The 27,039-nt window shown below is 47.1% G+C and overlaps 1 protein-coding gene across 1 annotated transcript in view; it reads right to left on the reverse strand.

The window, feature by feature from the left end:
* Positions 1–1,427: 1,427 nt before the first annotated feature.
* BMP7 (bone morphogenetic protein 7) overlaps positions 1,428–27,039 on the reverse strand; it is a 39,945-nt gene continuing 14,333 nt past the window's right edge. The window contains exons 2-7 of the mRNA XM_064730082.1: positions 16,378–16,570; positions 5,937–6,085; positions 4,591–4,788; positions 3,274–3,350; positions 2,529–2,639; positions 1,428–2,037 (exon numbers count right to left, since the gene is read on the reverse strand). Coding sequence (XP_064586152.1) covers positions 1,888–2,037; positions 2,529–2,639; positions 3,274–3,350; positions 4,591–4,788; positions 5,937–6,085; positions 16,378–16,570 — 878 coding nt within the window. The 3' untranslated portion in view covers positions 1,428–1,887. The remainder of the gene's footprint in view (positions 2,038–2,528; positions 2,640–3,273; positions 3,351–4,590; positions 4,789–5,936; positions 6,086–16,377; positions 16,571–27,039) is intronic.

The raw sequence follows: 27,039 nt of genomic DNA on the forward strand, positions 1-27,039 counted from the left end.
GTGGGGAGGTTTGCTGCAGTCCTCCCTGCTGCAGCCAGGCTGCTCCTGCAGATGTTGGGGAGGTCTAGGGGGATGCCAGGCACATCTGGCAAGGTGGCAGCTGCTCACCAAGGACCCCATCCAAAACCTACCAGTGTTGTAGGTTTTTCCCCTTTCCCATCAGCCTAATCCTGCTACTGAGAAAACTGCTGGGAAAACACCAATTGACTGAAATGAGATGAGAATTAGGCCATCAGAAACAAGTTTCCAATTTATTTCATAGACAGTAGGGGTTTTTTTCTTCCTTTGCTTATTCTTTTTTAAGTGAGGCATCTGGTCTGGATTTGATCTGTGACTTAAAGGGAGAAGAGCAGCGAGTGAAGTCCAGAATTTCATTTATCTTCTTTCTCTAACTCTCCTCTAAGGCAGGACATGGAGCCAAGTCCCTACTGTGGCTGCATGGCCCCATCTGCTCACTGAGCAGAGACCCATCTCCAGGGATTTGTGCTGTCCTGGACCCGTCTGTGGGAGGCTTAGCTCTCTGAAGTTTGGAGATTTAGAGCTGGGTGTGCTGGGCATGGTGTTTTATTGGGCATTATTTTCTTTTTATCTCCCTGGTGAAATTTATACCAACCCTACTTTGGTGCGTGCCAAAGTGGGGAATTGGTTTGTGATTGGTTACTGCAACTCTTTATCCTTCTTTGCAGCAACTTTAATTGAGCCTTAATTACTTAAGTGTGATGTTTGTGTAACCTGTGACTTTAAAAGAAGGAAAAAGAAAAGCCTTGAGGGGACATTTTCTTGCTTCTGGTTCCAGCTCCTTGGTGGCCCTTGAAGGGGATTGTTGTGGGGTTTTCTGAGGTGAAGCCAGGAGAGCAGGGGGTTTATCAGAGGCACTGGCCCCAGGAAGGTTTCCCAGCTTGTTCCCAGTCTGTGTGGGGCTGGGTGTGCATCCCAGCTCACAGCACCTCCTGACTTGAGTCTCCATGTCCTTGGAAAAGGGCTGGAACTTGTTCCCTCTGGGAGGTCAATGGACATTTTCCACACAGCAGCAGGATCTTTAGTTACAGCTCTTACAGTGACTGCTTAGGGCACCCCAGCTACACGTCAGGATTAATCCCTGCTTCTCAGCATTTTGCTGCTTTCCTGTTTCAAGTTCATAGCAAATTGAAATACCTTCTGGCTGCCAGAGGAAATCTCCTTCCTTGTTGACAGAAAAAAGTACACCCCAAAATTCTCATTCTTTGAAGCACTTTTCTTCAGCTCTTTTAGTTGCCAATTGATTTGTTTTTCCTTACCCTAATCTGTCCTTTGAATTTGTGTCAATCCACATTCAGTTTTTGTTACTGTAGTTTAAAACTGGAAGTTGCATGTAATTCATCCTCGGTTTTGCCTATGAAATTGAAGCAAAGGGATGGAAGCAATAATTCTCTAACAAAATACCTGTTCACTCCAGGTATATTTTGTTCACTTATTTTATTGCAAACCGTGTTACAGGAACTACACACACTTATTAGTCACAGCACAGTCTCACCTTGGATAGATTATTACTGTTTTACTCACAATCAACACTGGTGAGTTTGCAATCTCCAGAAAGACTCATTTGCAAAAGTATGTACTGTAGGAGCCAATTTTGTAAGCAGATTTGGTTTTAAACGGTTTCTCTGGCTTGTTTCAGTTTACAAGCTCATTGTCTGTTATAAACTAAAACAAAATGTGTTCAAATGCCTCTTCAGATCCAGAAACTGCTCCATTGTCTGAACTTTCAGAGGCCTGGTCCTAAAATGGTTTGGGACTTTTTTAAACCCATGGCTGGAGCACCAACCTTTCCCCCAACCCCACACAGCCACACAAACCCACTCTTTACAAATAACTTCTTTTTCCTTTTTCTTCCTCTGTCCTACAAACCTAGTGGCAGCCACATGCTCGTACCACCATGTTCCTGTATTTTTTTAAGATAACATTGGAGCTGTCATCAAAATAGAGCACTGAGATGGCGTTGAGTTGTGTAGGAGCACAGCAGGGCTTCGGCACAGTCTCTGGGTTTATAAAGTGAACCTGGGGAACGAAAATAGAGCAATGTTAAGATTTCATTCTCCCCTCTCCTCCCCCCACATCCTTCTTTCCTGGGCAACCTTCTGGTTGTCCTTTGTCCTCACTCAGCCACTGAGCTGTGTAACTTTGGGATTCACTGATTCTCACTTTTGGTGGCAGCACGTTGTGGATCCTTACAGAGCTTCCCCAAGAGGTGCTGACAGTGGGTCTGGTGTTTTGCTCCCTCCTTCCCATGCAGTGGGACCAAACCCCCATTGCAATATCTATCACAGGGCCCTTTCCAACCAGAGAGAGCCTGCCACTGCCTGCAGCAGAGACAGGGTCATTTCTGGCCAGGTTCTAATTCAGACATGTGGGACCAGGTGCTGCAGGCACCCTGAGAGCTGAGGCAGACCCTCCTGCCCCTGTTAGCTCAGACACCTTGTGTGTATTAATTTATTTCTGAGCAGCAGCTGTCAGGTATAAGGCGGTGCTAGGAGACAGGGGGCACCTACCAGTGTCTGTACAATGGCATGGTTTGTAGCATTCATGTAGGAATTCAGGGGGAAAGCACATTCTCCTTCACAGTAATAGGCAGCGTAGCCCTCCGGAGCAATGATCCAGTCCTTGAGTCAATGGAAGCCATTGGATTGTGGAGAAGGACAGAAATGCAGTGAAACAAAGAGCCAACCAGTTAAACATATAAACCAAACATATAAATCTAAACATTAAGACACAGTTACAGTGGCCTGCAAAATAAATAAAAATCTGCCCCCTTGGCCTTTCTGAAGCTCTCTTAGAGGCCTCTGAAGTGCCTGCCCTTCCTGCAGGGACACACCCCACATTGCAAATGTGCCCACAGAGCAGCTGCACATCTGGGTTCAGTTGTTTGTCCATTCAGCAGTGCCCTGCCTGCCCACGAGGATCACTTCACCCAGCAGCACAATGCAGACACAAGCTTTCAGAAAGGAAAATAGCTTTAACCAGGTCTAAAAAACATGTAGATGAAAATGGAGAGCCAAGTGTGCCTCCAGCACTGCCAGAGGACCTGCAGGCTGAGCTCAAAAGGACCTGACTGTGCTGAGCTCCCAGCCAGCCTCCCACTAAATATTTGTATACCCAACTTAGCAGAAGCCCTTAAGCACGCTAAAGGCTGTAAACAATATTTTTCCCCTTCAGGATTTAAAATAAAAAACCTGTTGGTGGCTGTATCTCAGTGCTGCAGTGATAAATGATGTGCCAGGGCACCCCAGGCCTTACCTGCCACCCCAGGTCCCTGAAGCTGACGTAGAGCTCGTGTTTCTTGCAGGCCTGTCGCTGGTCACTGCTGCTGTTCTCTGTGAGGGGACAATGGTGGCCATGAGCTCAGCAGGGAGTGAGGCATTGCTGCTCATCTGGTGCACTTACAGCTGGCTTTTTAGGTGTTTTGGTAATATAATAATGGCTGGGTTCAACATATATGAAATGCACTTCTGGCTTTTTAGTGCAAAGCCAAAAAAGACCTGGGAAAGTAGGGGTTTTATCTTAATTTTTTTCCCCTGGACTTCCTCTGACCTCCTAATAGCAACACACAGATCATTCTGATTATTGCCTATACATAAAAGGAGAATCAGTGTAGTTTTAAAGTTTTGTCCATCCTGAACACATAGCCTGAGCTGAAGGCCCAGGTAGAAAGAATGGCTCAGGGAGAATTTCATCACTGACAGGGTGATGGAAGGAGCTGCCAGGAATGCAGTGGAGCTGCCAGGGATGCACCCCCATCTCTGGAGGTGTTCAAGGGACTGGACGTGGCACTCAGTGCACTGGGCTGCTTGGCAAGGTGGGACTTAGTCACAGGTTGGACTTGATGATCTTGGAGGTTTTTCCAACCTTAATGATTCTATAAAAATGTGATTGGAAGCTCTGTTTTGCTTTTCCTTCTGCTCCTCACAAGCTCTCCTTGCGCTCAGTGAGGCACTCCCAGAAGCAGCTGGAATTTGCTGCTGCCTCAGCAGAGCCAGCCCTGAGCTGTGGCTCCTGCTGGGACCCTCATCAAGGGCCAGAACCTCCGAGGTATCACATAATTAAGCCACATTTCTATTTCAAATGCCTGATGGAGTTTTCTTCCAAATTAGGAAGCACAGCTCCCCCAGAATAGCAGTGGTTATCCTGAGAATGAATTGGTTTTCCTCTTCTATGCAAGAATTTTGGGACTACTGTGCTTTTTAGGGCCTAAACTTAAAATCATGAGCTCTGGAAAATGAACAGCATTTGGATTCAGATACACTGATCACTTATCACTGATTGTTTTAACGTAATTATCTTCCATTTCAAAATGAGAATTTATTTCTTATGGGAGAAAAGGAGTTTTTCTGGGTAGGTGCTTGGGATATTTTTTTAAATTTGAATTTAAGAAATCCCTCCATCTAACATAGGGAAAAGAATGTTTGTTTGAAGCTGCCATTTTTGGAACAACCCTAACCCCACACCATTTCAAACCAGCGGTGAACCAAAGTGACAACAAACAGATAACATGGGAGAAACCATTCCCACACCATCCCAGAGCCAGAACCGTGCTCCCAGGCAGCTGTGCTGTACCTGCAATGTTGGAGACCCGGAACGCCTCCTGGTTCTTTGGTGTTTTGGATCTGTTCTGGCTCCTCTGCTTGCCGCCCGTGGAGCGGATGCTGCGCAGGTGCACCTCGGTGGCCTTGAAGAAGGCCACGGTGAAGGGCTGCTTGTTCTGGGGGCCCTGCCTCCCAATGAGCCCCGCCAGCTTGGGGTTGATGCTTTGTCCTGCAAACACAACAGACTGGTGAGAGTTTTGTCCTGGTTTTATTCTGGTTTTATCCTGGTTTCATCTTGGCAGCCACCAGGATAACTCCTGGGAATGCCATCCACCCTCTAAAGACCTTAACGGGCAAAGCTGCTTCTGACACGAGCCCGTCAGCACAGCTAACTTCATTTTATATCTGTTTGTAAAAGCTACATTAACTAGTCCTACACATAATTGTTTTAGCCCAAATCCGCTCAGCATTAGCTTTTCCTGCATTCTTTAGAGGGGTTTCTTCAAGTTCACCAACCTATAATTTGAAGTGATCCTGTAAAAGGAGCCGTAAAACTCAGCCCATAGGAACACTAAATTCCCACTGGAAGGTTAATAGCTTAAAATAAAAATGCCTTGTATGAAATGCTGACAGAGTTCCAGATACAGCTCAGCTGAGAGAAACAAATGTTTAGAGGTATTTTGCTTATTGCTGCATCTTGCCACCGCCATACCTGATAACTTTGTACAAAACTCTGATTATCATCCATGATAATCATCATGATTTCATCATCATCCTTGTGCTCTAGAATAATTTGGTTTTTGGTAAAATTAGTAGGTTTCTCTGTAGAATTAAATCAATTATTTACAAAAAAGGCAAGGAGAGGGTGGCAGTGGGAAATTTCATGTTTCTCCTTGTTGCTTTTGAGGGATGTCTGGGTGCTGCTGTGCAATGCAGAGATAATATCCAGGATTATTCTGTCCCAAGACACTGAGTGCTGCTGCTAAATCCAAGTTATGGTTTTGTGATCCTTTTGCTAAGGCCTTGTCAGCCACAAATCAAACATGCCAAGGACAGCTGACATTTTCCTGGAGAAGCCCTGCAAGGCAGGCTGACCAGAGAGAGGGGGAAAAGGGCCCTCAGTTCATTCATTTTGTATGATTTTTTTTTTAATAGACTGTATTTGCTTCATGATTACAGATCATATAACAGCAGATGCAATGAAAGGATGGGAGTTGATTTACTTTGATATTTTACTTCACTTAAAGCCTTGAGGATTGCCCGAGCATAAAGTGTTGCATCAAAATCCTGCTGTATTTACAGCCTATGACATTTAGTGCCTCCCCTGTCTGTGAATCATGGAACAGTCTCTGGTTTCTGCTGGGGTGTGACACTCACCATCAATGCCCTCCACAGAGAGCTGCAGGCCCAGGTTGTGCTGGGGATTCACCACCCAGTGGTTGCTGGTGGCGGTGATGTCGAACACCAGCCACCCTTCCTCTGCAGCCCAGATCGTCCTGGAGTCCAGCAGGAACAGATCTGAATCCCTGAAACAAAGAGCAAATTCCCAGTTAGCCAGGATTTCCACTGGAGTCTCCACAAACATCCTTTAGGCAGCACAAGGGGTTGGGATTTCAGCAAGAGCTGGGCTGGTTTGTGTTCCCCTCCCATCACCCTCAGGTGAAACTTCTCCTCTATTCTCTTCAAAAAGGGAGGATGGGTTGAAGCAGAGCTGAGCTGGTTTGGGGTTATTTTGCTGTTCACCTTGAGCTCCTGGTGAAACTTCGAAAAAACTTTTGCCAGGCCCAGATCTGCAGAATTACTGTTTGCATATGCAAATCCGGTAATTGGGCAGACAATGCTGCTCATTAGCCTTTCCACACATAATCTCCTGACTTTTATGCTTAACTGTAGTGTTGGTGCAAGCCAGCTGGAACAATGGTGTGCATACATTATCATATGTAATAGGTTTTTTTTTAAATTTGCTCATCTGAGGTTACAGATAACTGATTGAGGCAATAACCCTCTGCACTGCTGTGGGTCACAATCTTTTTTCAATTCATTGCTTGTGTGTTTTTTTAAAGGCCACTGCTGGGTTACTCTAGCTGAAGAAATAATATCAGAAAATGGAAAAGATCCTAAATAGAGAGATTCTGTTCTTTTGAAAAAGGTGAAATTATTTCAGATTTACAAGACGTTTCCTGGCATATTTCTGAAAAATTAGAATTTGAGAAAATACAGGTTCTGTAAAGGAAGGAGCCTTCTCTTATCAGAAAAGGAGGAGATAAAACTCAGATTTAAAAAATGGATGCTGTTGCAGTTCTTTTATAAAAAAATTACTTTAAAAGAAGAACAAAGACATGAGGTGGAAGTGTCTAGACAAGTCCTGTAAGAGCCTCTTTTGTGCCTGCAGTGAACAAACATGATAACTTGTTCAAGTGTAATTATACCCTTTTGAATGAAGAACTATCCTTGAAAAACCCTTTAATCACATCCTCAAAGCTTTAAAAGGCCTTATGAATTCGGTCACTATAGATTTGTCAGTGCAAATATGTATATTCAGCTTGCTTTACACAGTGCCTCTTGTTTGCATGAAACATCAAGTGATCAGAAATGAATCTGAGGAGAGCTGTTGGCATAAGGGCTTTTGACTCACGGCTTTTAGTGATTCTTTCCTCTTTGGCATACCAAGAAATTAGAAGCTTTTGTGCCACACAGAACAGGAATGGAGGGGTTTTTTTTTGCAATGTTTTTATTGTTTATCTTTCCTTTCAACCTTAGTGGGACAGAATGTGTAAGAGGTGATGCTTTCTTCTGTGAGCTAAGGGGTGTCACCACCCACCTCTGATTGTGCTGGCTTATATGAAATTAAATTTCTGAAGTGAGTTCCTGCATGAAGGGCACATGGGCACAAGGCTCAGGGTGTGCAGGAAGAGGATTCTGTGTTTCTTCTCTAAAGTAGGAGAGATTTGGGTACCCCATGGCTGAATATGGAGCCAGTGCTGCTGAGGGTGCAATCAGTGCTTGGTTTTAAGCAAAGCTCTGCTTTGTGGAAGAAGGCCTACACCAGGGCTGGGTGCAATCAGTGCTTGCTTTCAAGCAAAGCTCTGCTTTGTGGAAGAAGGCCTACACCAGGGCTGGGTGCAATCAGTGCTTGGTTTTAAGCAAAGCTCTGCTTTGTGGAAGGAGGCCTACACCAGGGCTGGGTGCAATCAGTGCTTGCTTTCAAGCAAAGCTCTGCTTTGTGGAAGAAGGCCTGCACCAGACTTGCAGCACCACCTCCTTGCCAAGGCAGAGGGGATCCTGTGGGAGTGCCCAGGGGATGTTTGGGGCCAAAGTGGGTGGCTCAGGAAGGGCTGGGGTGCAGCAGTGCTCAAGGCAGGTGTTGGGAGCTCAGTCAGCTCTGCTCCCAGGAAATCTGCAGTTAAACAGGATGGGTTTAACTCACATTAGTTACAGCAATGCAAGAAGCTTGAACTCCAACCAGGGCACAATTCTCCTGGGGTTCCATCCCCACCCAGGAGCGGTGGCCCCGTTCCCACAGCACAGGACAACTCCCACCCTGCCCTGTTTACACCACACTGACCCAAACACATCCCACAGGAGCCAGGGACCAGGCCGTTGCATGGATGGGCCCGTCCCAGTGGCTGAGGCCAAGTTTCCAGGAGTAAAGGGTGTTTTATTCACATAGTCCATTATTTCAGCATGGCCCCTGACTGGAACTCATGATTCACACAAGGTTTGGTTAACAGGGATTTGGCTCGCTTGGTTTTCTCCCCTTGTAGTTTGCAGGTTGATGATAGCAGCAATCATAATAATTTTTTTTTGTTTTTAGCTACTGCTCAACTGCAGTATTATTACTCAGAAAAAACAGCTTTTAAGCTTCCCATGCTGACATGATGCAATCAGGGGTAAGCAGACTACAAGAGGCATCAAGTACCAGGGTGAGTCAGTCTGGGAAATTGTATAATACATTTGTTTTCCTGTAGTTACAGCAATGTGCAAACAATAGGCCTGGAGGGGAAGCCCGAAGTGAGAGAGATCAAAGGGAGCCACTGAAGGGAAATGTCCTTCCCACACACACTTGGAACATTTGGACCCCAAAAAGCCCCGTGCTGGATGCCCTTTGGAGGAGTTCAAGCACTCCTGGCTTAGTGTTTTCTGGGTGGGATGCAGAACCTCACTGGTGCTGCAAGCAGAGGCTCCTGAGATGTGGCTCCTGTTCAGATGAAAAGAAACCTCTCGTTCTTTTCAAAAAGAAAACCTCCTTCAAGTGGAATGTCCTGCTCTCCAAAGACAGGCAAACAGCATTAAATCACCAGCTAATAGGCAGCCAGCCCTCGAGATATCCTTGTTGGACAAGACACAGTAAACAGAGCAGAGAAATGTTGTTCTGCTAAGAATTAAACATCATTTATTCTGAGGGCTCCCATCTAATGGCTTGTCACAGAAGGCAGTGCTGGTTCAGTCTAACTAACGTGGCTGCTTTGGGTTTTAGCTGAGAGATAAAGATCTGAGCCCAAAGAGAAAAGGTTTCTATGCACATCTCACTCCTGTACCTCAGTTTCACACTGTGTACTCACAGAGCATGTTCCTGGTCAGTGTGAATGATGGTTTTGCAGTAAGGAGGCAAAAAAACCCCTTTGGTTCCTTGGCCCTGCATTCAGCTCCTTCACTTTAGAATTTCAGTGCATGCAAGAAACTGTACTTGCTCTTTTTCCAGAGCAAGAGATAGGAAAGGCACATGATCCTCCTTTTACAGAAAAATTAGGCTGGGACATGGAAATGTTAATGTCTAGATTAGAGTTACATAAATTACAAAGTCTGGGTCCAGACCACAAGTATGTTCTGTTGAGACCACATCAAAATGGCTCAGCCTTCAAAGAACTGACATCAGCGGGAGTGTCAGAGCTTTGAGCAATGATAAAATTTGGGGCTTTCTGCTCGCCTGTCTCAAGCACCAGGCTCTCAGTGGAGCCTGAGATGAAGACAGGAGGTTGGCATTTGCCTGATGATGTCTTTGGTAGTGTCTCACACTGGATGCCAGACAGGAGAGTCACCTCCTGTTAGAAAGCACTCCCAAAAAAATTTGTCTACAGGTCATGTAAGTGCTGTGTGGTCTGTGAAACTTCCTGAGTGAACTTGTTTTCTGGGCTAGGGCTGAGTAACCAGCGCTGCAGCGTGAGGGTGGCTGGGCAGGATGCATGTGAGGTCGTGTCTGGGGAGCAGCTGCAGCTATGGAGGTGGAAGGGCTGACGGTGGTGAGGAGAGGGATCACAAATATTTAGTGAAGAGGAAAGGGCTGGAAGAAGTGAGGATTGTGGGAGTAAGCACAGAAATAAGAGAATAAGGCAGGGAAGGGAAGGTATGGGATAAAGGGAATTGTTGCAACATGGCAATTCTGAAATAAGAGAAAGGATTAACAACCATGAAGCTTCATGAAAATAGTATGTATGCTTTCTTTGCTTTTTGCCTTTTCCATCCCTGGGATGCAGCTTGGTTTGAAGCCATAAACACTAGAAATATATGCAAAAATGATATTGCCTTGGTGAGTTGGGGCACAAGGAGAGCATGGATGAAAACATGAGAGACAGAAATTCTGCATTGGCAAGGGAACAGGAGATAAAACTCTGCATTTATCGACTATAATGCTGTAAGGTCTGCACTATTTTAGGCCAGTCCTGCCAAACAGTCCCTGCTTTTACCTCTGTTTTCTTCCCTCAGTGTCCCCATCCTGCTTGTCAGCCCTGTTATTTCAAGCTGCTGCTTACAAGTGGCAGTAAACACTAATGAGCACTTCCAAGTGAGATAAAAATAAATGGGAAAAAGGACAGGCAACAGCAGCGAAGGTGACTCTTGGCAATTTCCATTACAGTGTAAGACAAGGTGATTCCTGTGATCAGGCAGGACTCTGTGCTGGCAGCAGCAGCTCCTGCTGCCCCTGACAGCATCAGGGACAGGGAATCCCTCAGCCCAAAGAGCATCCCTGGCAGCTGGGCTGCCCTGATCCCCCCTCTACCTGCAGGAATTCCAATATCAGTGCTTTAAACAGAAACCATTCAGAGGCACCTTGCAACAGACTTTGGATGGCTTTACAAGTGTGGCTTAACCGTCCTGCTTCTGCTTTAAAGTAGGAAACACTTGAGGCATGGATATGTTGAATTCTCATTGATTCAGCATGCAAACCACAGTGTCTAAGGCAGGAGCACAATCCTCTCCTCTCAACTCATATTCTGACCCTAGAGGGGCTGTTTGGGTCACAGGCACAGGGCAAGGACAGAGCTGGCATGGGGAAAGGGGTTATTCACGTCCAGGTTTGAGCAGGTGGAGGGAGGAGAAGGCAAAAAGAGCATCCTGGCAGGGTGAGAGGAGATGTGGGGCTAGAAGACATCTGTTTGGATTAAAAACCTGCCCTATCCAGATTCCAGCTTGCTTGGTGTCATTGCCTAAAGTCAGCTGCAGCTGTCCAAAGACAAGCTTAGGAAAATATTTTTCAGACTTTCCTACTTTGAGAGGGCCCCAGGATCTCCCTGGGCCTCTCCCTGGCACGTTTGCAACACCCTCTGTACACAGACCTGATGCAGCCCTCCTCCCACACCTTCCCTGCCCCGTGCCTGGGATCCCCTGCTTATCCTCCCCTCTCCCTCCCCACTGATAAGAGCTCTCCCCACTGATAACAGCTCTCCCCACTGATAACAGCTCTCCCCGTGCCCCCAGGCAGGAGCCACCAGCAAAGCACAGCCCAGGGGCTCTGCCAGGTAAAGGGATGTCCACAGCAGGAATTCAGTTTGCTAGGGGTGTTTTCCAAGGGTTGGCCTGAAAACTGGCTATACTGGTAGTGAAACAGATCTGTGTAAATTCCGCTGAATCTAGGGGAAAATTAAATTCACTTTAAAATTGCAGCAGATTCTTAATTCTGCTTTGTGCGCTTCAAGTAGCTGTGTTGCCTTTCTTAGACAGTGTTGGTGAAGGGTAAGATCTCGATCTCAGAGGCTGATTAAAAGTGGCAATGGAAGTTTGTTACTGAGATGCAACATCTTTCCTAAACATGAAGCCTGTTGTAAAAACAGTGCTGGGAGAAATGAGGTTTTACACATATCCCTGACACTTTCTGTACAGCTGTTTCTGCTCAGCATTGAGGGGCTGTTCTTCAGTGCATCACTTCCCCAGCAAGGACCCACTGGGGTATGCAGAATGCCTCCTGCAGCTCCTCAGGTGCCTGTGAAGAGTTGTGCCTTGCCAAGTTCAAGATTTGTCAAAGGTTTTGCAGGCTGCAGTGGCTTTTAGGAATGGTCTGAAGGAGAAAACCAGATACAGTCTGTTCTTGGAGAGCTGCAGGATCTCTATGCTCAAATTCCCTTGTTACTTGCTGAGAGATAAATGACTGAATTGCAGATAAATCACCAAAAATTATAATCAAATTAATTGTTGGTATTTGTAGGTACTGTCATGGTGCTGGGGCACATCATTAAACCCAAATGTGCTGTGCTGCACCATCCTCAAAATGCTCACACTGGCACTTAAAAAAGTGGGGAAAAAGGACAGGCATCACACTGGCACTTAAAAAAGCCCCCAAAACGAAGGCACATCTGCTTTATGGGCTGGGTGGGCCCAAGCCTTTCTTAGGTACTAGAATTACATGTTTCAACCCACAGCATGGAACCAGACTCCAGGGAATGGCAGAAAGGGGTCTGGAGAGGGGCTCAGGTTTGATCTGCTGCAGCAGTGCTGTAGTTTGAAGCTCAGGCTAAAGGGTTCCAGCTGCAAGTCAAACCCAGGAATGCATCCTGCAAGATCTGATTTTTCTGTAGGGCTGGTAACATGAGCATTCAAATCACTGCCTTTGAAGCCCTGGAATCCATAATGGCCACAAAGTGAACATGTAACAACTACATTTCAATTACCAAAGGCTGGTCAAGTACCTGGTTTTATTCTCTCCAGTAACAAAACTCCCATCGACTTCAAAGGGGCTGGGATTCACTCTGCAGTGCAAGAGCTGGGTCCAACGAAATAGGAGATGTAACTCTGGGATGAGGTATTTCAGCTTCAAAAGGTGCAGACAGAAAAGCAGGATGGAGCTCTGAGCTTTAGGGCATCTCTACAGTCTGCATTTTTTCTGCAGGGTAATTAACTGAGGGGGATGCCCTGACTGAGCACTGGGATCTGCTTTGCTCTCCCTCCTTTTCTGGGGGAGGAGATTTGAGCAGCCCCAGGCTCCCCATGGCCACCTTCCCACTGAGGAGTTTGTCACCTCAAACCTGGACTGCATGTCCTGTTGCTCTCAAGCCAGGCACTGGCTTTGTCCAACACCTTCCCAGGCTTTTGGGTGAGTGAGCCCTGACGTCCAAACAGAAGTTGGACATGACTCACTGGACTTTGAGCTATGCACTTGAGAGCTTTGAGGCATGTTATACCAGTTAAAACATCATCAGTGTTTGTGATATTTGGGACATTTTTGTTCATGAATGTACTTGTTTGCCTAAAGTGAATAGCTGATGCTGTGTGCCTAAAGAATGCTGTGCACGCCTTTCCATCGAGGAGATGCTGCCAGTTTGAAGAGCTTGCCTTGCAAGGAAAGATTTGGAAAAGTGAGAAGGAATATTTGATCACTTAGCCTGATTTTCTACAAACACCTGTAATAATATCTTCAGTCTGACAGAGATGTAATTCCTGGCAGTCCAAAGTCATGAGTGGCATCGCATCTGCTGCAAAGGGAGGGCTGGGCCCTCATTTTTGCTGCCAGGGTTGTTAGGCTGAGCAGGATGGGGGAGAGCTTCTGCCCTGCAAACACTGAGCTGCTGAGGGGCAGGATTTCAGGAACAGCCTGCTGGGGGTGCAGCTGTTGCTCTGGAAACACCTAAGCCTGTATTTTTCACTGACAATGAAGTGCACACAGGAGATGTTGCTGGTTAGATCCCTCCAACCTGTCTGAACTCGTGAAGCCATTAACTGAGCTGCTCATACCTCTGCTTTCCGTGAGCTGAGGGCACCATCACACCCTCCAAACTGGAGGCTCTTGTGTGGTTTAACTGAAAATCCTGCCTGCAGCTCATCCCACAGAGGAAAATCTCTCAGTCCCCCTCAGGCTGAGCTCTCCCTGTGCTCTGGGAGCTGCTCTGCTCTCTGCTCTATGTGTGAGGATGCTGAGCTGCCCCACACAGCCTGCAGAATTGCAGGGTCAGCTCTCAAAAGGCAATTCTCTGTGTCAGGAGAGCCCTGGCAGGAGGAAACCCGAATGCAGCAGAGGTTTCCCTGCCTGCGTGGGGCGGAGGGCTTGGCTTTGTTTTGCTCTTGTTGCTAACAACGTCAGATGGGGCTGACTTTCCAGAGCTCAGGATGAGACAAACAGCCAAGGAAGCATCAAAGTCAATGGGTGTTTTTTGATCAACACTGGAGAGGGTTTGTTTTCTTTCTGCACTTGCCCAATGACACACTGACTTGGATGACTGGGCTGTGACAGAGCCGGGTGGAAAATGTCAGTGGAAAAATGCAGAAAAAGAGCAAATATTTTTACAAATGGTAGGGACAATATTTTTACCTTTGGTCAATCCAAACCAACAGGAATATTTTTTCAGGACAAACTGTTCAAAACTCGCCACAGCCTGTGCCAAAATGTATGCAAAAGGGGAATATGCATGAGCACTCATTAAAAATAGCGTTGCTGTGGTGAATATGATGCAGTAAAATTGCATCTAGTCCTGTGGCTGGAACATCTGTATAATTAGCAAGATTCCTCACCTCTTCCAGACCGTGGTTGATGTATATGCCCACCCTTTGCATACATTTATTTTCCTTTAGGAGTTGGAATTAGTGGATGAGAGTTTGCAGAAGCATTTGCTGCTCCCCAGCAGTGCCTCCCCATCCTCTCTGAACAAAGTTGTAACAACCTTTTGGATGCACCATGGTAAAATTAAGGTATCAGATCTCACTCTGTCAGTAGGATTCCTAGTGGGCACCTCACTCATCAGGACCCGAGGGGGAACTGCCCTGGCATCTGATGAGGGAGGAAGGTCATTTACCCCAGAACAGATTCCTGGCAGTTCCCAGTGCCCTGGCACTCAGGTTGGTGCCTCCTCCTCTGCCAGCACATCTACAAGACTGGAAGGCCATCCCTTCAGGCTAAATAACCCACTCAGGAAAGGCAGCAAAGGGAGGCTGCTGCCTCTGGAGTGACCTGAGAGGGAATAAACTGAAATGCTTAGGCTGAGCAGGACATCTGATGGGCCCTGTGCACAGCTCTGGCTTGGTGCCTTCTCCTTTAAGGAAGACCTGGTTAAAATGTACAGTTTGAATTAGCACTGTTTGATAAAAATATATTTAGTTTTAGAACAGTCCCCAAACACTGCAAATAATTGCATCATTAGAAATGCCAGGAGAACCATGAGTTTTAAGCTATAAAATCAGAATTTCAGATGTGGAAGAAAACACACCAGTGGTTAAATATTTTTACCATCCAGCAAAGCCGGTAGAAATTCTCACCATTAAAAAAAAAGTTGACAAGGTTTCCTGACATATTTCAATTTTTCTGCATTTTTATTAGCTCTTATAAAACTATAAAGCCAGAGTCCTGATTATACTTTTTTTTCTTACCCTTTTGGACTTTCCACTTTTTAAATCCCTAGTGTTTCTCTTTTCATAAACCTAAATTAGAACTGTGGTATTATTAGCCCATATTTAGTAGTCCTAAAGAATAACTTCTGACTAGAATGTGATTGTAAATACTTTTCACATAAATAAATGCAATCTACTTTTGGTAGGATTTGTATGTGAAAGAAATCTGTGCAAATGAAACTAAGTGCCTTTGATAAGTGGTTTGGGATTGCTGATTAATTGGAACTAAAAACAGATGAGAAAATTGAACATATGTTCTTATTCAAGTTCCCTGGAGGATTTGTCAGGGAGCTTGGCATACATTAATAATTGCTTGGAAGGGATTTAATAGCTCATCTTGTAGTTTTGCACATGCAAAACAATCAGTCAATATTAAAAGCATGGTGTCATCTGTCTTTGTTAATTAGGGAGCTTGAATGCCTTTGATAATAAGGGCTGGTAATTAAGCTACAATTCCAAAGGAAGCATTTGGGTTTGCCACCTCAGGATCCATCAGGGGCAGGAGGAAGGGGGGATTTCTTGCAGAAATCTTGAGATATTCCTGGTTTATGATAGTTTTGCTGTAATAGCACACAACCAGGTCACTGAGTGCTCCCAGAGGGCAGAGCAGGAGTGCTGGGGATGCAGCCTGGCGCACGGGGAGGCTCCCAGGGCATCTCTCCTTGGTTTGCCACCTCAGGATCCATTGGGACAGGAGGAAATGGGGATTTCTTCCAGAAATCTGGAGATATTCCTGGTTTATGATAGTTTTTCTGCACTAGCACATGGCACAGTGCTCCCAGAGGGCAGAGCAGGAGTGCTGGGGATGCTCCCTGGGGCATGGGGAGGCTCACAGGGCATCTCTCCTTGGGTTTGCCAATTAAGCTACAATTCTAAAGAAAACATTTGAGTTTGCCACCTCAGGATCCATCAGGGACAGGACAAAGGGGGGGATTTCTTGCAGAAATCTTGAGATATTCCTGGTTTATGATACTTATTCTGCACTACCACACAACCAGGCTACTGAGTGCTCGCGGAGGGCAGAACGGGGTGGGGATGATCCCTGGGCCATGGGGAGGCTCCCAGGGCACTTGTGCCCACACCACAACACTCAGGAGCTGCTGCAGCAGCATCACTGGGATCCCCTGCCCACCCCAATGCCAAACGCAGCCCCTCGTGTGCTGATGGCCACAGGCTCTCTGAGAGCCCTGGCTGTGCCCTCAGCAGGGTGTGCCCGTGGGTGCCTCACCTCCCCGGGTGCTCCTGCAGGACCTGGTAGACGCTGATCTGGAAGGTTTCGTTGTCGAAGCGCTCGCGGATGAAATCCTTGTAGATCCTGAACTCGGCCGCCGTCACCGCCTCCCCCTCGGGGATCCGCGAGAGGTCGAACCTGAACTCTCGGTAGTGGCAGCGCTGGTGGTGGAACTCCCTGTCATGCTCCACTGGAACAGAAAACAGCCCATTAGGCACCTGCTTTGTTCCCCTTCCCTCGCCAGCAAACACCCTCCGAGCTGCCACAACAGACAAGGGCGGGAATATCTGATGGCAGCACCTCGGGGGCTGCTCAGATCACCAAAGCACAGAGGAAATACCTGCCTCTATCTGGGTTATTATGGGCATATATGTGTTTATCAGGCTCCCTTTGGAACAGTTTCACAGTTGGCTGGCACAGGGGGCCATTGTGTTTTAATGATTTTTGGCAGCTTTGTGCCTGACAAGTGACTCTGGACATTTGCCACCGATAACGACTGAGCTGCTGTGGGAAGGAGCTGAGACAAACAGATGGGGCTTTTCAGGAGTGCTGGTTCTCAGCCTGGCTCTGCTCCTGACAGTCACACACACACATACCCACACTCTATAGACACAAATTCCAGCCCTCGAGGCTTTTCATGCCAGTGACCCACATTTGGTGCCAGCTGAACTCATCACGAGCTCACGGCTCCTCTCCGTAGGGTCAAAGCTTTCATTTTAAAGGATCTTTAGTGATCAGGGCTGTGAAGCAACTGTTCAAAGTGAGGGCTTCCTTCCACCTCCCAACCCTGACTGTGAAATAACAAGTGCTGGTGTTGGGATGTGTGCTGTCCCAGGGGGTGACAGGCCTGCCTGTCCCCTGATGGAAGCTGGTGGTCCCCTGTAACCCTGCTTGTGGCACGGAAGCAGGGGTCAGTGTTGGGAGGAAACAAAGACTTCAATCCAGTCCTGCAGCAGGGGGGAGGAGAGGTGTCAGTGCCCCAGCCCAGCACAGGAGGCTAGGCACCCTTCTTGGAACAAATTCCAAATTAAACAGACAAGTCAGACAAAGGAGAAGGGGGAAACGGAGCTGTAAGGGGATGAACTGACTCGCCCAAGGTCACAACGCATGACATTTTAAGAGCTGAGGTTTGAACCAGGGACTTCCTATATGTCCCAGTCCTGTCGTCTGTCCACTTGACCTCTCTGCAGCTCGAGTGCACAATTCAAGTAGTTAGCTCTGAGATTTCCTTGGCCAGGAATGTGTGTCTTCCTACAGGCCTGATTTTGCTTCTGGCAGCAGCAAATCCATTGTGTAAATCCATTGACTTAAAGGGAATTACTCCTGAAAAAAAGAGGAGTTCCAAGCGTGGCTCTGGACAGTGCTGTTTAAATTGACAGCTCTGCATGGCACAAACACAGCTCAGGGTTTGTGAGTCCGTGGCCAGGGTGTCCCCATGGCAGGGACAGAGCTGGGGAGGCTCTGGGAGCGGGGCTGTGTCCAAGCACGGAGCAGGTTCAGCGCTGCTTTGCTGGCTGAGGCTCAGCCCCTGGCCATGGACTCTTCCTCCTCTCTCACATCCCTTCTGAGAGGAGTCCAGTTTGCCACTGTGTGATTGCTGCTCAGGGAAATGCTTCAGAGCTCTTACTCATAGCTGGGATTCATCTTAGAGGAGCTTTTTAGGTATGAAACCTCTACACTTTCCAAGGCAAAGGTGGTTAAGTTTAGCAAATGGTTTTATGTGTTGAGTGCTCTCTGTTGCACCTCTGCTAAAACATCTCAGGGGCAACATTTGGTGTCTCTTACCCTGATGTGGAGGAATATTGTGAATATTCACCAGTGTTTGTGAAAGACTTGGCAGGCTACAACTGCCCTGGACGTGCTAGCAACACTATTAAACGAGCCTCAATCCCTCTCCTCCAAAGTACTCCTAGCAGAATAAGATATAAAGAGCATAATTTCAGCTTTAAAGGAATTTATCTGCAACTAAATTAAAATGGAATGAAAAATACTTTAATATGGAATCCCTCCTTTAACCACAAATGTAGAAGAATGAGTATAATGCTGTGTGGGTTTAGTTGCAGCTGTTAGCAGTAGGATGTACAAACATGATTTGCTTCCAAAGACATGGGAAGGTTGAATTTCCAGAGGAAGGTGGGTGCAGCTTTTCAGTATATGTGTGATGACAACTGCATCAACCAACACTGGCCTTTAGCTGCACTTTATACACAAGGTCTGACAACAAGCACATGAAGATGAAACTTTTTGGGGTGCTGCTAAAGGTCACAGCAATTCCCACTGCTGAGCCCTAGAAAAAATGTGTCGTGTTAGTATGAAAAATTAACAGCCAGGGTCATAAAATAAAGAGCCCCAAAGTTTGAACTTTCCCATGCTTTGCAGATGTTTGGATATAGGGTTTTGGCCTGAGCCATCTTTAGTGTTAAAGCAAACATTCCTGTGGCTATAGTCATTAAGATCATGAAAATATGTGGATATGTAACTGAAGAAAGAATCCCAAGAAACCCTTCAACTCAGTGTTTATTGTTTTTCCCCTTTTTCTTTGCACTCTGGACCTATCTGCTGACCCAGAAGTAACAAATCCTTTCAGAACTAATTTATGAGAAACACTGACCCTGAATCAACATCTGTTAGATGACTGCAGTAAATCTTATTACATAATTAAACACCAAAATCTATGTTAAAATAACGTTAAGGGTCTGACTCGAACTCATAAAAGCAAGACTCTTCATTATGAAGGCTGAAATCCTATCCCCAAGTCCTGCTGCTGTGTGCTGGTATTTGGGAACATGTGGTACAGTATATCTGATCAAGCACTTTCTGCAGACCCCTGTAATACCCTAAGCGCAACAGCACGGGGTAAGCAGGGGAGCATTCAAGGAGCCTGAGTTTCCTGGGTTTGATGGGTGTTAGACCTCTGACAATGCTGCAACTGGGTCATTTCCAGTTAATTACCTGAGGAGTTGCAAGGGGGAGAGTGGGGGGAGAGCTTAAGAAAAAAGGCAAGGGGGAATAGTGGTATTTTAAGTGTTCACTGAAACAGTTCAAGAGAATTGCTGCAGCATTTCTTTGGATGTGACTGTAGTTTTGCATCTTGCAAAGACGCAATTCTTTGCATCTTTGGATGTGATTTTGTAGCTCCTCCATTAGATTTATAAAATCCATTATCCCTATTGATACAATGACCATAAGAACAACTTTTTGGTCATCCTTGAAGGACTTAATCTCAGCTGTTTGTTCACCATTAAATTAATGTTAAATGCTCCCTTAAAACACATCAAGCATTTTGAGTATTTGCTGGATGTGCTTCATAGCCCTTCTGCCCACAGAACTTCAACTCATCTTTGTCCCAGGCTCATAGTTCTCACAAATCTACTACCCAAAGGCTTTGGTGAATGGTTTTAGCTCAGATGCTAATTTCAAACATTGGAAATTCCAGCTCACAATTCAAATGCCTTGGCAAGGCAGCTGCTTGGAGAGGAAGCCAAAGCTCTGGATGCGCAATCAGAGGTTGTAAAATAGGAAAAGGAAGAACACCCTTGAAAAATAATTCTGCTGTGAAACAGACTGTGTGCCCTGACTGTGGGAAAACAGGGCATTTCCTCTCCCTGAAAAACAATCCCAAGTCACCCACAGGTGATGCGTGTGAGCCTCTCCTCATTCTCAGAAGCGGCATTGCATTCTGGAGGCACAGCCACTGCAGACAAATTCTAACTCAATTTGGCCTAATTTAACACAGGGCTTAATCTGAGGCCTAATTTAACACAGGGCTCTAAAATTGCTGGTGTAAAATAACCCTTGGCATGGCGAGTGTGGCAGTCAATTGGGGCTCTGGTGGATGAGGATCATCAGGCACTCCCCCTGGCACAGTCCTTGGGAAAGGTGGAGAGAGTGGGAGCTGTGGGATGGAGGAGGACATCAGATGCATGAGAAAATAAGCAAGACACCAGAAATTGTGGGGGAACAATTAAGGAGATGCAGCCAAAACAAGGAATATCTCAGGCTGGTGGTTATCAGTGGCTTGGCCACACCTGTCACAAACATGCAAGTCAGATCAGCACCTCTGAAAGCCTGGCCTTGCTATCTGAGCAGGATCTGAGTGCTGCTCTATCTGACACAGAGAGGGCTCCCAGCCCTCTGAAGTCCTTTGTGTCTCCAAGGCTCTGTTGTGGCCTGGTGGTGATGCAAGAGGGGGCAGGACAGAGTTGTGCAACTGCCAGGGATGGTTAAAGCAAACAGGATGGGCACATGTGCTCAGGTGTGAGGCAGCCAGGTATCAGATCCAAAAATATGGGAAAGCTGGAGATAAAATGTCAACAAATACTGGGTGCTTGTCGTGGCGTGTGCTGAAGATACAGAACTTAAAAACATCAGCAGACAGGGATGGAACAGTGTGGCTGGTGATATTTAGAACTTGCAGCCATACAGTTAATGCCTGTAACAAAAAAATAATGTTGGATAGAAAACCTTGAGATTCTGGTTTAGCACCCAGGCTCCCAAGCTTCCAAAGCAAATGATACATCAGCATAAAGCTGGAAACTTCAGCTGATCCCATGTTTGGTCATTTTCACAGCAAAATATGTTGAGGTTAGAAATAAACTAACTCCAACTCTTTGCAGCCCTTTTGTGAATCTCTGCTGGCAAGGGCAAAGCCACCCTGAGCTAATTCTGCACACCTGGTTGGACTTTGGGGTGGTGTCAGGGATTGCTGGTGGCCAGGCCTGCCTCGTGACACAGGGATTATGGTGGGGCACAGCTTGCAGTGTTTTTATTTCTCCCCACACATCCCAGCTCAGCCCAGGGACCCAGCACAGCAGCACCAGGCCAGCCACCAGCCCCAGGTGTTCAACAAAGGGCTAGGGAATCACAGCGAGAATTTTCCCCAAGAATGACTGTGCTAAAATAATTATTATTGAAGAATTAAAGAGCTTATCTAAATGCCAGGCAAGTCAATAGAAATATTTTCACTAATTTCAATGGATTTCACAAGAGGCCAATCTCCCTGCTTAGGTATTTTTACTCTCTTGTTTTCTGAAGATGCAAAAACCTGCTTTTCAGAAAGAAACTCAACATTAGATGAATATATTTTGTTCTCAGGTTGCCTAACTGGGAAAGCTTTGGTAATTCCACAGCTCTTCCTCCCTGGCACATTTGGGTGAGGCACTTAGAATACACTTTGAATATATAAACAAGTAAAAACTTAAATTTTCTTGTTAACACTTTCACCTGATAATATGTTAATTGTTTTTATAAGGCACTTTGAGAGCAGTTGTCTCATTTATTGTAGTGCTTACAACAATTAGAGCTACTTGTTTCTCATTTACAATGGAAAAAGGCAGCAGAAGGAATGTGCAGTAGGGTGTCTGTAACTTCTTCACTCCCAAAAAAGGCCAGAAGGGATTTGTTAAGGACTTTAATCTCAAATAGATTAAAGGTCCTGAATTCCTGAGACTGAAAGATAAGTCAAAGGAAAATAGATTCCAAAAGACAACACCCCCTGCCTCAGCCTCTCAGCCAGGCTGCTGCTGAGCCACCAGCAGCTGCCTGAGAAACCCCACAGAAATTCAAATGCCAAAAAGAATCTGCCAGGCTCTGGCATTAAGGTCTAACAGGTTTTCAGAGCCTACCTGTGTGGTGAGTTTAGAGGGTAGGAGAGTCTTTGTCTGCTTTCTCTCCAGCAGCTGCAGAGCTACAGAAAACGAGCACTGTTTCCTCAGAGGTGGCTGAGACTGGACTGTCCTGAGGCCCAGGCTGGATCTCTAAACTCTGACTGACACATCTGCATCCAGCAGTGCAAATTCTTGTTCGAATTTTCCAAGAAAATTTACCTTTCTTTCCCTCCATTTTTACCCCCTGAGACTGAAGCCAAAGCTTCAGGAGCTCTGTTGCATCATTTCAGTGCAGATTCCCAGAAAACAGAATCCCAGAAACCAGCGGCACCTGAGCCCCACCAGCCCCATGTCTCTCAGGAAGCTCCACTCCCATCTCCTGCCTCACCCTCCTGCCTCCCTTGGGAAGTGCATCCCACTGGAAAGAAATGTCCCCTTTCCCAAAAGCTGATCCTTTGGGTGGCTCCTGGCCTGTCCCAGCTCCCAGAGCAGCAGGGACCTCCCAGCATGGAGGGAGGGAGGCCAGGGCCACCCCTGGGGCTGGGGCTGCTGGTGGTGCTTGTGAAATCGAGCTGTAAATTTTCGGGATGCCGAATTCGAGACCTCTCGATGGGCTCCTAATTAACAGGCATAAAATGTTCCCTCTATAAATTGCACTTCTTTGTCTCTAAATTGGTGGATAAAACCATGGCACTTATGAAATATAGGCCTTTTCTCCTTATGTTGCTGGGGTTCAAGAAGGAGGAAACCAATTAGGGGCAGGATCCAGCGGTCTGTGCAGCTGAAAGAGCCCACTGGGCTCAGCAGGGCGCCTGGTTGAGCAAGAAATGCAAGGCCAGTCCTTATATTTTTCTGAGGAGAAGGGGGACTATAATAAAGATTATTGCAATAATGTCATGCCAGGCCACAGCCAGCAAAGGGAATGTTTCCCTCCTCATTGTCCTTGACAGCAAGAGTTACAGGGGCAGTGGCAGGAAATTTATAATGGCAAGAATTTGGGAATGCAAAGTTCTGTGATTGGTTTTCATCTGTTTCATTCTCTTGGCTTCGTGATTTACATGCTGACATTAGGCAGCTAAAGCAGCACTTACAGAAATAATTGAAGAAATAGTTGAAGAATATAAATTGGGAGTTCTATAAATGGAGTACAGCAAATGTCCTGGGGTGTGTGATGGGATATATTTTAAATTTTTTTTTTAAAGAGTGATAAAAACAGTATTTGGCAGGCCTTGTACATGGAATAGTTGCAGCTCTCCAAGTCATCTAGAAGCTAGTGCAGGTTTTTGGAGAAACCTAAGGAAAAACAAATACAGCCTAAGTTCTGATCTGTGACATAAGCTTACTAGAAATATAGCCTGTGGTTTTTCTATAACCCATTAATGCATCCCATCACCAGGGATTGCTGCCATCCTGCCACTTCTGAAACCACAGCCTGTCCTTGAGCCACAGGCTCAGCACCCCCAGATATTGGGGGACTCTGTCCCCATGTGCCCAAGCCCTGCCCTGATGCTCTGTCCCCGTGTGCCCAAGCCCTGCCCTGATGCTCTGTCCCTGTGTGCCCAACCCTGCCCTGGTGCTCTGTCCCTGTGTGCCCAACCCTGCCCTGGTGCTCTGTCCCCGTGTGCCCAACCCTGCCCTGGTGCTCTGTCCCTGTGTGCCCAACCCTGCCCTGGTGCTCTGTCCCCATCTGCAGCCCTGCCCTGATGCTCTGTCCCCGTGTGCCCAAGCCCTGCCCTGGTGCTCTGTCCCCGTGTGCCCAAGCCATGCCCTGATGCTCTGTCCCTGTGTGCCCAAGCCCTGCCCTGGTGCTCTGTCCCCGTGTGCCCAAGCCCTGCCCTGATGCTCTGTCCCCGTGTGCCCTTTGCTGAAGGGGCTGCTCTGAGCCAGGGCAGGCCTCAGCAGAAGGGAACCTGCACCCAGCCCTGCTCAGGGACCCATTTTACAGCCAGGGACAGGGAGGAGAAGGTGATAAACTCTTTCTTGCATGGTCAATTCAGCATGTGCCAGGGCAAAGTCCTGCCCCATCCATGGGTGGAGAGCAGCACTAATGCACTAATTTCCAAGAAGATGAAAACCAGGCTCCATAAATCCCTATCCCCAAACCCAGAAGTTGGAAATTCTTTAGTGCTCACTCTGCAAAGTGATCTGGGGTGAGCATTTTTACTTCGCAAGGGGAAAAAAACCCTCTGGAGTTAATATTCTCCCTTTAGCCATCACTTCATTTGTTCAGCTTTCAGCATGGAGCTGGTATTGCCAGCGAGACCACCTAGCCACAAACCCAGCAGGGAGCTTCCAAAATTCTTCTGAACACTGACTCCTTGTTATAAATTGAAAAGTGGTAATAGCAACAGTGCATATCACATCTGTGCCAGGCTCAGGCCTGGGAAGCAGCAGCCTCCCTACTGCAGAACACAACTTGGAAAGATCCTTTCAGTCCACACATGTATCAGCATTAGCCATTTCTTTGTCAACAAATCCCTTAATACGAAGCCTTTCTATCATGTACAGATGTCCAAAAAATAATGGAATACTGTAGTACAAGATTAAACACTTTAATGTCAGCATGTGTGTTGCATGACTCTGAACAATGGTATCATTGTGCGTGTGCAAACAGCCAGGCGAGGGAAGATGGGTTTAATTATCTCCCAAACAGCAGCAAGTTCTTCCTGACTCAGTCAAACTTCAGCTAGCAAGGGCTGCTCAGGACAGAAATGGGTGTTTCTCCCTTCCTGGTGTTCATAAATGGGTGTTTCTCCCTTCCTGGTGTTCCTGAATGGGTGTTCCCCCAGTGCTGGGGTCAGTGTGGTGCCCAGGCCAGGCAGGAGCCACCAGGGAATGTGTGTGGGGACCAGAGGATGCTGAGAGCCACCACATCCTCTCCTCACCCCATGTGTCACCCAGGAGCCCTTTAAGTTAAAATTCCCAAGTGTGGTAGATGGCAAAGGGGGAAACAGCCAGTGGGGAGGAAATGACAGAGGGAATCGTGCATGCTGCTGTCTGGATTCAGAGACATTCCCTGCTGGGATTTCTCTGCAGACACTCTGAGCAATGCTGGATGGTAAAACCATTTCATTTTCAAGAGCATCCATGGAGTTTCTGGGCAGGTTAAGCACAGGTAATCCATTTTCCTTCCCGAGTGTGCCCTGATGGGTGCCCGCTCGGGCTGTGGTTTCTCTGCTGAAAGCAGAGCCAGACGAGATGAAAGGTATTGTGAAAAATTTACACCTGGGACTGCTCTGAGAACACAAAACTCTCCTAATAGTAAACAGACCCACGGTGGTGTGACTCCTGGTGCTGTTTGCTGTGTCTGCATGTGTATCTGGGGAAAGCAAAGTTAAATAAGCAGGGAAGAGTTGTGTTTCTACAGAATACCTTATTCACAGCCCTGTCACGTGAAACACAGCAGCACATGGAGCTGCAATCCATCTGCAGCTGCTGTAATGCACTGAGGATTGCTGTGGGATTTCAGTGGTGTGAGGGAATGGAGAATTCAGGGAGGGGTGGCAGCGAAAAGAAAGAAAAATGGGAGTTCATGAAGTTGTTCCTTTTGACAGACTGCCTCTATTTCTACCTTCATCCTCCTGGAATCCACTATAAGGAAATCTCCTGCAGGGCCTCCCTCTCCAGGCTCCCAGATCCTGTTTCTCTTCCTCCTTTCACAGGAAAGGGGGAGCCCAGGACAGTGCTGACCAAAACCCAGGACAGTGCTGACCTGGGGATTCACCCCACCAGCTCTCCCATTCCCAAATCCTTGTGGGTGGCTGTTTTCCAGAGGGGCAAGCTGGGGACTGTGCTGATGCTGTAAATTGTGGCTCCTCCCGTGTCCCCCCAGCTGGGCAGTGCTGTGGCCATCACAGATGTCTCGAGCTCTGGTGCTGGCTCTGGGATCAGGGTTAAGCCAGGCTGGTGCTCACCCCTGACAGGGCAGAGCAGGGCTGTTGTGTCTCTGTGTACTGAAAATGGGATGCACCTGGGCAGCAGCTCCTGCAGGGACCCTATGGGTGCACAGGGCAGGCTGGGGTGAGTGCACAGCACCCCAAGGCAGCCTCAGCTCTGCTCCACACCCTGCCCTGGAAATGTCCCTGCAGCCAAACTGAGCAGTGAGCAGAAGGACAGGCAGAAGCTCCTCATTGCTCCTGCTTTCTTTTCCCTGTCTGCACAATGGAATGACACAGCCTGAGAGCAGAGGCACGCTGCTGCCTAACACATCCCCCAGATCCTCTGGGTGCAGCTGTGGGAGGTGTGTGAAGATGCAGGAGCACATTTTTCTCTTCCCCGTTTGAGCAGAGATGATGGCTACACCACACTGCTCACTGACTCTGTCATTCAGGGGACAGCAAGGCTGAGGAACCAGGGAGCTGGATCTGGCCAGGCCAGCTTCCCAGGAAAGCTGTGCCAGCCTTAGGTGTGAATTGCAAGTCACACATTTTTCCAGGGCATCCAAGGGTCACGGAGATAGTGGCAATCTGGGGAGAATTCCTGATGAGGATCAGGCTGGGGTGGCAGCCACAGCACAGAAATGGGAGGAGGAGAAAGCAGGAGGGTGATGGGCGTCTCAGGGGGGAAGAGGTTGCAGAGCACAAAGAGGGAGAAAAGTTAAGTGGCAGTAAGGTTTATTGAGAAAAATAATCCCCCAGTCCAGACACTTGACAAATGGGGCCCAAGGTGCTTCCTGCAACCTGCTCTGAGACTGAGCAGGTCTCCAAATATCACTGATGCAAAAACCAGCAGCCTGCCCTGACTGCTTGCACACCCTGAGCAAATGGAAACACCCCCAAGGAAGGAGAGAGAAGCGGCTGAGCAGATCTGGTCAGAAATAAAGTGGATTCAGCAGGGGAGATAAGAGGCAGTGTGAGACTGCTACAGGCAAACAAAATGGGGAGAAAAGCCCACAAGGGAAGGATTTGGAGGAAAATGAGATCTTGTGGAGGGCACAGGCACCTCAATCTGCAACTGGCATGTGCAGAGGACATGCAAATTAAAATCAAATCTTGTTATTCTAATTCTTCAATGCAATGATTTGATCATTCAGAGATGTAACAGGATCAATTTT

This window comes from Zonotrichia leucophrys, chromosome 20, assembly GCF_028769735.1.
Source record: "Zonotrichia leucophrys gambelii isolate GWCS_2022_RI chromosome 20, RI_Zleu_2.0, whole genome shotgun sequence".
NCBI lineage: Eukaryota > Metazoa > Chordata > Aves > Passeriformes > Passerellidae > Zonotrichia > Zonotrichia leucophrys.